This window comes from Amphibalanus amphitrite, unplaced genomic scaffold (genome assembly GCF_019059575.1).
Source record: "Amphibalanus amphitrite isolate SeventyFive unplaced genomic scaffold, NRLGWU_Aamphi_draft 001118F_arrow, whole genome shotgun sequence".
Lineage (NCBI taxonomy): Eukaryota > Metazoa > Arthropoda > Thecostraca > Balanomorpha > Balanidae > Amphibalanus > Amphibalanus amphitrite.
The window spans coordinates 47,970-60,298 of record NW_024882612.1 but is presented as its reverse complement, the minus strand read 5'-3'; the positions used below and the strand labels follow the sequence as shown (position 1 = coordinate 60,298).

The 12,329-nt window shown below is 63.1% G+C and overlaps 1 protein-coding gene across 2 annotated transcripts in view; it reads right to left on the bottom strand.

Moving 5' to 3' along the window:
• Positions 1-12,329, bottom strand: part of LOC122370283 (terminal nucleotidyltransferase 5C-like) — a 57,618-nt gene that overhangs the window by 13,595 nt on the left and 31,694 nt on the right. For both annotated transcript variants that reach the window (XM_043345750.1, XM_043345751.1), the window contains exon 2: positions 1,455-3,007. In XM_043345750.1, the coding sequence (XP_043201685.1) occupies positions 1,799-3,007 (1,209 nt within the window). In that variant the 3' untranslated portion in view covers positions 1,455-1,798. The remainder of the gene's footprint in view (positions 1-1,454; positions 3,008-12,329) is intronic.

Below are 12,329 nucleotides of genomic sequence, written 5' to 3'. Positions count from 1 at the left end.
GAACCGCCGAGCGCCAGGGCCGGCGGGGAATTCAGTTTTTCAGACGACACTGGTCTCACTTTTGGTCATGTTTGAAATGCACCGGGCATGCAGGCCTCGTTCCGAATCTCGCCATTACCTTCAGCAGCATGATCCACCTTATTTTTGTCGCATCAACTTATCATCGAACACAAAAATGAGGAAGTAAAAATCACAGTGAGACACGATCACATCCGCGGCGGCCATCGAAGGACCACCGGCGGCGCGCCGGTCGGTCCGGGCTGGCCCGTGCTGGCGGGCGGTGCACCGCTCTGGCCCGAGAGCAGCGGCCGCCGCTCCGGCCCGAGAGCAGCGGCCGCCGCCTCATCTGGATCGGACGGACGCTCTGCTGACCCCGATTTTCACGCGCATGCGCGCCCTGGGCCAGGTGCGGGCCGGGGCCGGGGCCGGGGCCGGGGCCGGGCCGGGGCCGACTGGCCGGCCAGCCGAGGTGTCACCCGGGGCCTTGAGCCGCCGAGTGACGAGAAAATAGCGGGTTGGCGAGCTGGCTTCGGCTGGCCGGTAAAAGTTGTTCTGGGAGGCTGCCAGCGGTGCGCTGAGCCACCGCTAAGGACTCGGGAGGGAGGGAGAGAGAGAGAGAGAGAGAGAGAGAGAGAGAGAGAGAGAGAGAGAGAGAGAGAGAGAGAGAGAGAGAGAGAGAGAGAGAGAGAGAGAGAGAGAGAGAGAGAGAGAGAGAGAGAGAGAGAGAGAGAGAGAGAGAGAGAGAGAGAGAGAGCGCCACGCCGGGTCCCCAGTCCCGCCGGGAAGAACGCTCCTCGGTGACTCGATTTGTAGAGACACATGTTGCCTATCGAGAGGTCAGGCAGGAGGGATAATGATCCTTCGATGAACGGAATCTCGTAAATCCAGTACAATGTAGAAAACATTTCGCTACTATTAGTAGCAGCAAACGAGCGTTGGGGACCTACTGAGGAGGTGCAATTAATGGCCGACGGAATGTGTGTCACATGACCGACCTCATCTCACATGACTACTTTATCGCTCCCTAGCATCATCCCCAAATCGTTCTGGCCAGCTTCCGTCTTGCAATTACAATACCGTTATACCAGCGACAGTAATTTCTATCTGCATTATGCAGCGCCCACTGCGCCGGCCGTTAGGTGGTAGCCCCTCCGGGCCGCTGATCTCCGTCTCGGCACTGCCCCGGTCGCGGCCCCTGCCTTCCTGGAGAGCCCGGCGGCCACCGTTTGTCACCGGGCCCAATTAGAGTCGGAGCCGGCAGCGGGGCGGCGCCAGCCGCCAGGCAGAGCGAGGCTCTCACCCAGTGCAATGTGGAACGCCGCCGCCGCCCGTCCGTCCGTCCGCCGGGGGCACCGCGGCCGGCAGTCACACAGCGCGCAGCAGGTCAACATGGTCAGACCGGCACGGGACAGCGCGACACGTCACAGTCAGCCCTCCCTGACAGCAACGCTTACCTGGCGGAGCGGCCGGCCGTCGCGCTGGTCCCGGCGCTGGAGATGTGGCCGTAGACGGGGCGCAGATTTCCCGAGGCGGAGGTCGAGGTTTTGGTGGGCTCCGACGAGACGTTGATGCAGACGCGGCGCGGTGGCGGCGGGCAGGTCAGAGGTCAGCCGCCGGGGGTGCTGGCAGGACAGGGAGGGGACTGAGAGGGGCGGGGGACGGGAGGGGCGGGCGAGATGAGTGGGGCGCCCCGGGGACGGGACAGGGGAGGCCAGGGGAGGCCAGGGGAGGGGACGTGCCGCCCCGGCAGCGGCCAATATCACCGGCCGGCGCGCTGCCGACCGGCGCGCGGCGGCCGTTAGGCGCAGTTGAGCCAGCTGCACGTGCACGGATACGACTGGGCCGGGTAGAAGGGCGCCAGGATGACGGCGCCGCCGCCGGCCAGCTGGGCGTCGTAGTGTTTCTGCAGCATGCGCTGCTGCTGCTGCACGTACACGGCGAAGGCGATCTCCTCGATCAGCCCGAGCGTCTGGCGCCGCTCGTGGCTCATGAGGCACACGGTCGAGTCGCCCACCACCTTGTGCAACACCATCAGGTAGGCGTACTTGAGAGGCTCGTCCGTGCCCACAAAGTGGTTCGACAGGTAGGTCTCCAGCTTGTTCCGCTGCTGCATCACGTCCGGGAAGTCGATGAAGAACCTCGAGCACATGTAGCGCTCCAGGGTTTTGATGCCTTCGGGCTGGGCGGGCTTGTAGTCTTTGACGAGCAGGTTGCAGTACTTGAGGAGGCCGCCGCCGCGGATCTCCTCGGGCCGCCGGGTGGCGATCAGCTTCTTCTGCAGGTGGTAGAGCGCCTCCTGGAAGTCGCCGTACACGCTGACACCCACCACGGTCGGGTAAAAGTTCTCCGTGATCAGCTTCTGCTCGGCGCACCGGTAAAACAGCAGGATCGAGTCCAGCAGGATCTGGAACGAGTCCACAGAGAACTCGAACTTGCGCTTCATCGAGTCGACGAACTTGAGCTCCACGTTGCGGCCGCCGTTGTTGGACAGCGAGATGAGCGACCACCGGTCCGTGTCGTTCACCTTCACCATCTTGTGCACGTAGCCCTCCTTCATGCTGCACGAGCTCATCCTGGTCTTGCTGACTCCCTCGGGCAGAAAGTCGAGCAGCGACTGCAGCACGGCCGTCTTCACGCGGTCGTAGTCCTTGGGCGTCTGCAGGTCCACCAGGAAGATGAGGTCCAGGTCGTTGTACACCTGGCTGTCGTCCGTGTTGAGGATGTGGCTGGCGGCGCCGCCGTTGACGCGCACGCTGCTGACGTGCACGCCGTCCGCCTCCAGCCGGGCGCGCACCACCTCCACCAGGTCCTTGAGCTTCACCTCCAGGGTGGGGAAGTTGCCGCGCCCGTGGATGGGCACCACGTCGTTGAGCACGCCGTCCAGCCGGCGCACCTGGTCGAAGGTGAGCGTGGCCAGGTGCTGGTCCTCCTGGCCGGGGCTGTTCAGCAGGCGCTCCATCTTCTCCAGCAGCGTGGCCTGCTCCCGGGTCACCAGCAGCGTGCCGCTCTGCAACACACACACAGACCGAGTCAGGCGAGACGAAACACACGGGGACCAGCAGCGTGCCGCTCTGCAACACACACACAGACCGAGTCAGGTGAGACGCAACATACAGAGACCGAGTCAGGCGAGACGCAACATACAGAGACGGGGTCAGGCGGGACGCAACACACGGGGACCAATTTGGGCGAGACACAACACACGGGGACTAGTGCGGGCGAGACAAAACACACGGACGGAGCATTGGATCGTTCGACTTTGTATTAAATTCACCGAATACGTAGATGATCGAGGAGAAGAGCAAGGGGTTCTCTTCACTTCTTCAGCCAACCCCAACCCCCAACTGCTTCCCCGGTGAAGGCCCGCTAACAATAATGACTGGGCAGCAGAGGTCACTTCACACCGGAGGGAGGATGGCAAGAGCCTGCACTCAGCACGGCGCCAGCGCGGCATGCTGCGCACAGACAACGCCGAGGGTAGGGCGTCCCTCCGAGCGGCGCTGACTGCGGACCCGGGCAGTCCAGTCACCACGGACCATCACTGACCGCCCGCAGGCGCCGCCTGTTCTACTGCCGTGCAAATGATGAGGTACCGTAACTACCTAGCTGTAACTACGTAACTACTCAGCAGAGAAGCCAGGTGATAACCTACAAACGGAATGGTAGTCTCCTCTTGGAAGGGTGATTTGAGATTTCGATGACTAAGCATGGCGAAGCAGAGTTCAGGGAGACCGGCCAGCTTTCTCATTTCTAAACGGTGATAAGTGTCAGTGAGTGCGCTGAATTGGGGACACACTGGGACAACCGGCTGTTGATTGGGGCGACTCTGTCCCACCTAACAGTCCCATGTCACCAACACCGGGTCAGCAAAACACAGCCACTCCGCAAATCTCTACGCGTCAGTTTGAGCAGCCTTGACCACCAGTCGCAGCAAACGGGCTCCATTTTCGTGCTCCTCCCCCCCCCCGCGGCAGCGCACCGGGTTTCCATGCCCCCCCTCCCCCCAGAACGGACCGTCCGTCCGGAGTCGAGCCGACTGCGCGTTTCTACTGTCTATACCAGCGCCCGGGCCGCGGTCGGCCGCATATACCCGTGGGCGCCCGCCCGGGGTCAGCCTGCCCCGGGGGCGCCCGCCGTTGGCAGTTACATAACCGACATTCGTCACTGCCCGCTTCGATCCTCACTGCAAACGTGTGCAGTGTGCAGAGCCGCTACCGCCACGAACGCAGCGTTGTAGAGCAGCTGTCCGCGGTACAGCACGCAGACAGCTGCAAAGCCGCACACCTACAGAGAGCAGAGCTGCGGACCGAGGAGCACGGCCGGCCGACCGGCGCTGACCTCGGCCGGCCGGCCGGCTCCGGCCGTAGTCGTAGAGACCCGACAAACAGGCAGGCGGCCGGTCGATGGCAGGGCAGGGAGGTCAGGGCCCGCCGGCGGCCGGCGGCCGGTCACCTGCACTGCGAGGGTCTGTGTGGCAGCCACTGAGTCGGCCACTGATGGGGCCTGTCCACTGTCCAGCGGCCACTGAGAGGGTCAGTGTGGCAGCCACTGGGACAGTCTGTGTAGTGTGTAGCAGCCACTGCGAGGCCCTGTGTAGCAGTCACTGAGAAGGCTTGTCCACTGTCCGGCGGCCCCTGAGTCGGCCCAAGCGGCCAGTGGCGGCAGCCGAGTCCACCGCATGCTGGGAAACCCCAAGGGACAGTTTCACGGCAGACATTCTTTGAAAAACAAAACGCACAGAATGCGCGCCGAGTCCGCGCTGCTTCAAACGTTCGGTGAGCGGTCGGTCGCCGACTCGCCGTCTATGATTTATGGCAGTCACGGCGCTGATTATGACAAGGTCATCGGGTTCTGCACGCCAGTGATGGGCTCGCTGGTTGCAGACGAAACGGGCCCAATATTATCCAAGGTTAGTGATGCCCAAGGCCAGCCACCGCCCGTCCATTCATTCTGGATTAAAAACCAGTCTGCTCATGAGCCGCAAATAATGGCCATAAATATGAGCCTACGTATTGCGCAATGTGCATTGTGAATAACATCGAAGTCCGTGCAAAACCGGTAGGTGGAAGGATGAAACAAAGACAGATGGGCAAGTGGAAATGCTCCAATTGAGGTAAGGCGCCAGAGTTCATCCTCGTCCGTGGCGCTGGAATTAGGTGGCATCCGACATTGTGCAAATAACCTGCAAGTAGCCCGAAAAAAACGTGCCTGAACTTCAAAGCCGTGATCAAGTTGTCTAGACTAAAATATACAACGTGTTGATGATAGGTATTGACTTTCAACATATTTAAATGACATGGTAATGTTCGGTGAAAATATGGCGAAATTTATTTAAACTCAGCGTTCCTTTTTTGTACTTGTCCCTTTTACGATAAGACGTGTGGCTGCCGGACTCGGCGCGGCCTGGCTCACAGTTCACACTCCACAGAGGGCGGAAGAAGTCCCCGTGCAGGACTGAACATCAGACAACCAGCGCACACCTGTACCTACCGGCAGCAGCGTGACCGACGGGCGACGGCAGGCACACAGCCGCAGGGAAACGCCTGTCCAGCTAAAACAACGTCTAACAGTGGTACACAGCGGTCACGGCGGCATCATAAAACCTTTTCAAACATATGGATTGGCGTTCATTCTTATCAGTTACCGCATGCATCAAGTTCTTCTGATAAGTAAAAAGATCCGCGTTGTGCCCCAGGCCGGAACCCAGCCGCTCCAGACTGGTGCCGAGTAAGTTTCCATTCAGCGCTCGCCGCTGCCGCCCTCGCCCGCCCGCCCCGCGGCGGCCGATTGACCATTTGACCGCGGCCGGCGCGGCGCGCGGCGCAGATCGTGCTGTTTCACCTGGCCAGCCTCCGGGGCCGCCGGCAGGGCGCCGTAATCGGCGCACAGCCGGCGTGACGCAACCGCTCCACGAGCGCCGCCGCCGCGCCGCCATCGGCGCGCCGAGCTGGCTTCAAGCAGCTCTCGGAGCGGCGCGGCGAAACTGGCGCGGTGGTGACGACATCCGCCGCCGAGAGACGCCATCTCGCTCTCTCTCTCCGCGCGGAGACTGGGGCGCCGCGCCGCGCCGGACACACGAATCGATCTCAGAGATACATGGTGCGGAGCTCTGACTGCGACTGACTCGCCTCCGAGCGCAGTGCGTCTGCTACGGGAGCTCTGTGGAAACCGTGGTGGCCGTGATTTTTTTTTATTCCACGTCTGGTTTAGCCCTAATTAGTCAAAGCAAACGGTCTCGCTTGATGATGTGAAAGAAAAACCACCGAAAGGACCCAGAAAAAGGCCGCTGCTGGGACGCCTCAAGACCGGTCAGAGGGACCTGGCATCAGATGAGGGCAGTTTTACAGGATAAAATAGCTGAGGGTGATATGCATTCTGAACCCTAAACTATAAAGTTTTGTAAGTGGCAAACAAGGCGCCTAACATAGATACTAAAAGCCCAACACAATTGTGAAGAATAATGTGCAACGTAAAATTCGCAATGTGATTATTGCAGCGAGCACCTGCCTGGTAGGCAGCACCTGCAGGTCTGTGGGGCACAGACGTCTGGACGGTCAGGTTTCCGCGACTATCGACTGCCGAGTGCCGACGCTCCGGTTATGACACTGCGCAGTTGGCAGAGCCCGGAGCCGGAGCCGGAGCCGGAGTCGCCCGGTGACCAGATCACGCGGCGGCCCGGGCCGTGTGCGTGCTGCCCGCCCCGGGTCGGCTCTGCCATGTGGGTCAGTCGGCCCCGGCGGCGAGCGGTGAGCTGCGAGCGGCGAGCGGTGGACGGCGCGCCAGCAGCAGCCCAGCGGCGCGCCAGCAGCAGCCCAGCAGCAGCAGCCCTGCAGCAGTCCAGCAGCAGTCCAGCAGCAGCCCAGCAGCAGCCCAGCAGCAGCCCAGCAGCAGCCCTCCACACTCCACAATCCTCAGAGCCGACAGCGCCGGGCCGGGCCGGGACAGCGCCGGGCCGGATCGGACCGGGACCGGCCGGGACCGCTGGTCTCTCCGGTCGGGACCGCTGGTCTCCGGCCGCAGCGCTGACCCGCGGGCCGAGACTGCGCCGGCGGTACTGCGCCCCGAGCTCGGCTATTATTGGCAGCAGAAGACGGTTAGCGCTGCAACGACAGCTTTCTCAACGGAAAGAGCCAACGCGTTACCGGCCGATACGATCTTCGTTGTAAGGCTGCATGCCGCTGTAAGGCGTGCAGATCATTTGCACACCTCGCCTCGTGTTGCCGCACTAATTGAGAACAATGGCTCTATATTGAGCGGCCCAGATGTTGGTACCGACCGATATGCTTCCCTTCCGGCCGATAATAACTTCAACAGCTATCTCTGACCCAGTGTAGAACAGGCCCTAGCAGCTGGTTTTGGCTCTCGATTTCAATCAGGACGCAGCAGCGCGGAGAGATTCCGACCCGACTATCTTCACCAAGCAGTGCAGGAAGCACGCGGAGAGTGAGCGCCGCACGTGCGTGACACGACGCACATACCTACAGTGCTGCACTTGTCAGGGCTGTAGATAACGCTGAACAGAATAAAAAGACGGCACTTTACATCGTCACCCGAGAGGCTAAGAGCGCGTGACCAGTGACCTGCTGAGAGGCTAAGAGCGCGTGACCGTTGACCTGGTGAGCGGCGGGGAGCACGTGACCGTTGACCTGGTGAGCGGCGGGGAGCACGTGACCGGTGACCTGGTGAGCTGGACCAGAAGACAGTCCCGGCCGCTGGACTGGTCAGTCCCGGCTGTTGGACTGCTCAGTCCCGGCTGTTTCTCTGCCGCGGAGCTCGGGGCGCCCGCCAGTCCAGCTTTCCCCGCGCCTACCGAGCAGCTGTCACATTGCCACACTCGGTCCGTGGACGGCCCGACATCCGTCACACCTGACATGCCGACATCCGCCACTGTCACCGACTGCAGCTGTCACGCTGCCAATGGACCGCTGACATCCGTCACATCCGTCACGACTGTCGCCGCTGCCACCGGCGGACAGGAGAGCCGACACCCCGAAATCCGCCACTCAACGGCGTACAGGGGAGCTGTCTCGGTGTACTCTGCCGTACAGGGAGCGACCGAGGACCGGCGCGGCTGCGCAAGCGACTGACCAGTGCGCGCTCACGCTCTCCGGCTGGTAACACCTGCAGATGCTGGAAGCAGTCCCCGGCGCCCGTTCATCGGCCGTCGCAGGTGTCGGACCATCGCGGAGACCGCAGAAGAAAGTGGTCGCCGCCGGGCGTCCATCCGTCCGCCGCCCGGTTAAACACCTGCGGCCACTGACAGTGGCCGAGCGGGACGGGCCGCCGGCCGACCGAACACCGGCCGCGGCACTCGAACAACCGGGCACAGCCGAGCGCTGAACACGGACACAGCCGAGCGCTGAACACGGACACAGCCGAGCGCGCACAGCCGTCAACGGGAAAAGACAGCCCACCGCAGCCTTTAGGACACCAATGACTGGCCCGCCTCCTACCGGGGCCGTCTGTCCCAGTGGGCTCGTCCGCGAGACCTCGGCGGGACCCGAATGTCTCGGTGGGCCCGTTTGCGGCTCGGCGCTGCCTGGTAACAGGGAACAGTCGGCCAAACACTATGTCCCACGGCCGGAGACAATGGTGATCCGCCCCCGTCCACACTCATAACTGGGCTTAAACTGGGCCGCTCTTCACTGGCTCCGATCTTTCCATTGTTGGAGCATGACGATGTTTTCTTCCCATATGCCACCTGGACGCGCCAGAGTCCATCTGGGTCTCTCCGGTCTGGTGGACCCGGACTCTGCGGTGTGGCGGACCCGGACTCTCTGGTCTGGCGGTCCGGACTCTCCGGTCCGGAGGTGGTCCCGGACCGGCCACTCTCACTGCTCGGACCGCGGCTCGGCGGTCAGAGGAGCAGTGTGGCGGGCCGACAGGTCTCCCTGGAGACCGCGGCCGGCGGCCACCGCCCAGAGACGGCCCGGAGACAGTCCAGAGACAGTCCAGAGACGGCCCGGAGACGGCCGGAGCGCCAGAAATTCCGCCGGTTACCATCAACAGCGGCAGGCTGAGCTCCCTCAGCTATGTACGACCAGCCCATCTTACCGAGACTCGCCGGCGCAACGACGGATTTTCGCAAACGCCTCGCCCGCCGCCCGGATATATTATGTTAATCCATCGTGCAGCGTGCATCGCAATGTGCGCGGCTATTTTCACCGGCGACCGGCGGCCGGCGGCGGCCGCAGCTTTCGCCGGCCCGGCAGACGGGCCCGGCCGCACGCCGCGCGCGCCGCCATGAATGGCTGTCTGGCCGGCACCGCCGCCGGCGCCGGACACCACGCCAAAAGTGAAACGCACCGGCACGTGGCCACGCGGCGGCCGCGGCGGCGGCGACACTGGGCCGGACGCCAGAAAAAACATCGCCGTACATACAGCGGCGGACGCATAACAGCTCGGCGTGCCCGCGCACCGACCGAGAGCCGACCGAGAGCAGAACTAGAACGGAGCGAGAACGGAGCGAGAATGGAGCGAGAACAGACCGAGAAAGGAACTAGAACAGAGCAAGAACAGATCGAAAACCGACCGAGAAAGGAACTAGAACAGACCGAAAACAGACCGAAAACAGACCGAAAACAGATCGAGAACAGATCGAGAACAGATCGAGAACGGAGCGAGAACGGAGCCAGAACGGAGCGGACCGAGCCAGGGTATATTGGCCCGAGCATGTACGGAGAACCGTCCGAGAACGGAGCGAGAACAGTCCATCGACGGTAACCCGTATATGCGGGTGTATTCTCACAGATCAAGTCTTGACATTATCTTCGAAAGCAGCCGAACAATATACGCCACGATGGCGTCAGCCAATAGCCTCCGGCTCGCCCTAAAGGCGTCAAACTGAATGAATAGTTCCCCGCCCGATCGAGGGCCTGTGTTTCGATGGTCGGCCGGGCGCCGGGGAGCCGCCGTGGGAGCCGCGGCGCCCCGCCGGCTGGCCCAGTGCCGCCAGCGGATGGCGGGACGCTCCACCGAGCACCACAGCTGCTTTCTCTTTCAGAGTGAGCTCCCCCGCCCGACAGGTCTGCGGGGACCGTTAGTGCCTCTCATGAGAGGCATGCCGGCCGGCCGGCCCGGCGTCCCCGTGGAGTGGGGAAGGAAAATCGGACTGACGGCATTCCACGGCCGCTGGGCCAGTGTGCAGCTCCGATTGGACTCCGGTCTGACTGCGATTATGCTCAGGTGCGGGATAAAGGCACGGCACTCGGATCATACTGAGAGGGAAACCACATGTGGCGAGACTGCCGTAACTCGGCCGGGACAGCTGATCCCGGGTCTGCCCGGCCGGCGCCCGCTGACAGACTCTCCCGGGACAGCTGATCCCGGGTCTGCCCGGCCGGCGCCCGCTGACACACCCGGGGCGCCCCCGGATACCACGTGAGGCACACATTCTACCCGGTAACAGCCCGGTAACAATCGAGAAACAGTCTTATAATGGCCCGGTAATTGGCCGGTAACAGACAGGCAACAGCCCGATATTGGTCCCATAGCAATCCGGTAACAGACCAGTAACAGCCCGATAGCCGGCCCGGTAACAGCCTGGTAACAGCCCGGTATTGGCCCGGTAACAGCCCGGTAACAGCCCGAAATTGGCCCGGTAGCCGGCCCGGTAACAGCCTGGTAACAGTCGGGTAACGGCCCGAAATTGGCCCGGTTACAGCCTGGTAAAAGTCGGGTATCGGCCCGTTATCGGCCCGGTAACAGCCCGGTATCGGCCCGGTAAGAGCCCGGTATCGGCCCGGTAGCCGGCGGCCTCCCATAGGGACAGCACAGCAGTTAGCTCCCCGCGCAGCGTCCCACGGCCGGCGCTGGGCGCTGTCGGCGGCCCGCCACCCCTCTCCTCTGCACCGGGTTACCCCGCCGCGGTTAGCTGGCTGGGAATCGGGCCGCCGCCGGGGACGGTGCTCGGCTCGGGCCGCCCGCCGGGGACCACCGCCTGAATCGGCGCACCGGCCGGCCGGCGCCCCCCCCCCCTTTGAAGCAGCGCCCACAGCTGGTGAGCGTCCCGGCGCGTGAGCTGCGCGCGCCCTGCAGTCGGCAGCCGCATCCGGGAGCCGAGTTGTTTTGAGCGGGCGCCGCGGCGGGGCACCTCCCCCTCCCCGTCCGTACCTCCGCGGCACTCGGCAGACGGGCAGCGCTAAGATGGGTTGCGCAATCGGGCAGAAAGGAGGCCCGCCAGGCGGCATCGGACAGATCCGCGAGATCCGGGAGCTGCGGTCCGGTCCGGTCCGGTCCGGTCCGGTCCGGGCCGGGCCGGGCCGCTGCCGCCCAGCCGGGCCGGTGTCGCACCGGCCGCGTTCCAAGAGCGCCCCGCAGCGTGCCGGAGCCTCTGGTTCGAGTGGTTCAGGGCCCGCCGGTGTCCTACTTTGAGCCTGGCGCCCACCGCTCCTCAGCTGCCCGCCCGGCGGCTCCCCCTCTCCCTCCCCCTCCCTCCCCGGGGTCAGACAGGAGACGGCTCCGGCCGCGGCTCGCGGGGGCGGCCGGCCGGGGGCGGGGGCGGGGGCGGCCGGTCACCCCGTCCGACGGCCGCCCCCGCGGGCTGCCGTCGGCGCCGACACGACGGCGCGGCGCCTCCGTCACACCGAAATACCGGTGGCCCGGCGCCGACGGGACGGAGGTGGCGGCTGCGGCCACCACGCGCGGCTCCAGCCCTGTGGACCTGGCGCGACGGGCCACAGGCGTAGTTTGGTACATTGAGGAAAGATATCTCCTTTAGGGGAGTCATTATGTGTTAAACCAAAAATTTACAAAAAAAAGATCACGCTCTCGGCAAAATAAATATAGCGTAGAAGCGTCAAGAATGCTCGAAGGGTTACTGAAGTTCTGCGCTGGGTGAACACTGAGCTCAGCCCGGCGTGGCGTGGCGTGAGTCGGTGTTGGCAGCGGGCCAGGGCCGCCACGCTGGTCAGCCCCCCCCCCCCCCGCACTCCTCCCCACCTGACGCCGCCGGACCCCACCCCCTCCCCCGCCACGCACAGCCCTGAAACGCTCATGGAGCATGCGGCGCTAGCCAATTCAAGGCCAGCCGCCAGCGTCCAGCTCAGGAAAACGTGACGCAGTTAACTGAATCGGTGAAACGGTATTCGGTAACCTGCTCTGGAACATGACTCGGGTGCCGAAAAAGTTCGGAGACTGCAGGCAGACACCTAGGTCAACAAAACTTTATAATTACCTAACTATATACAATATACATAGGTATGACAGAACTACATAGTACATAATGTACTTACATTTTACGTCAGCAAATAGCCATATGAAGACGACCTACAAAACTAATGCAGGGTACCGGATGCGGCGAAATATATCCGTAAAGCCACACTGGGCCT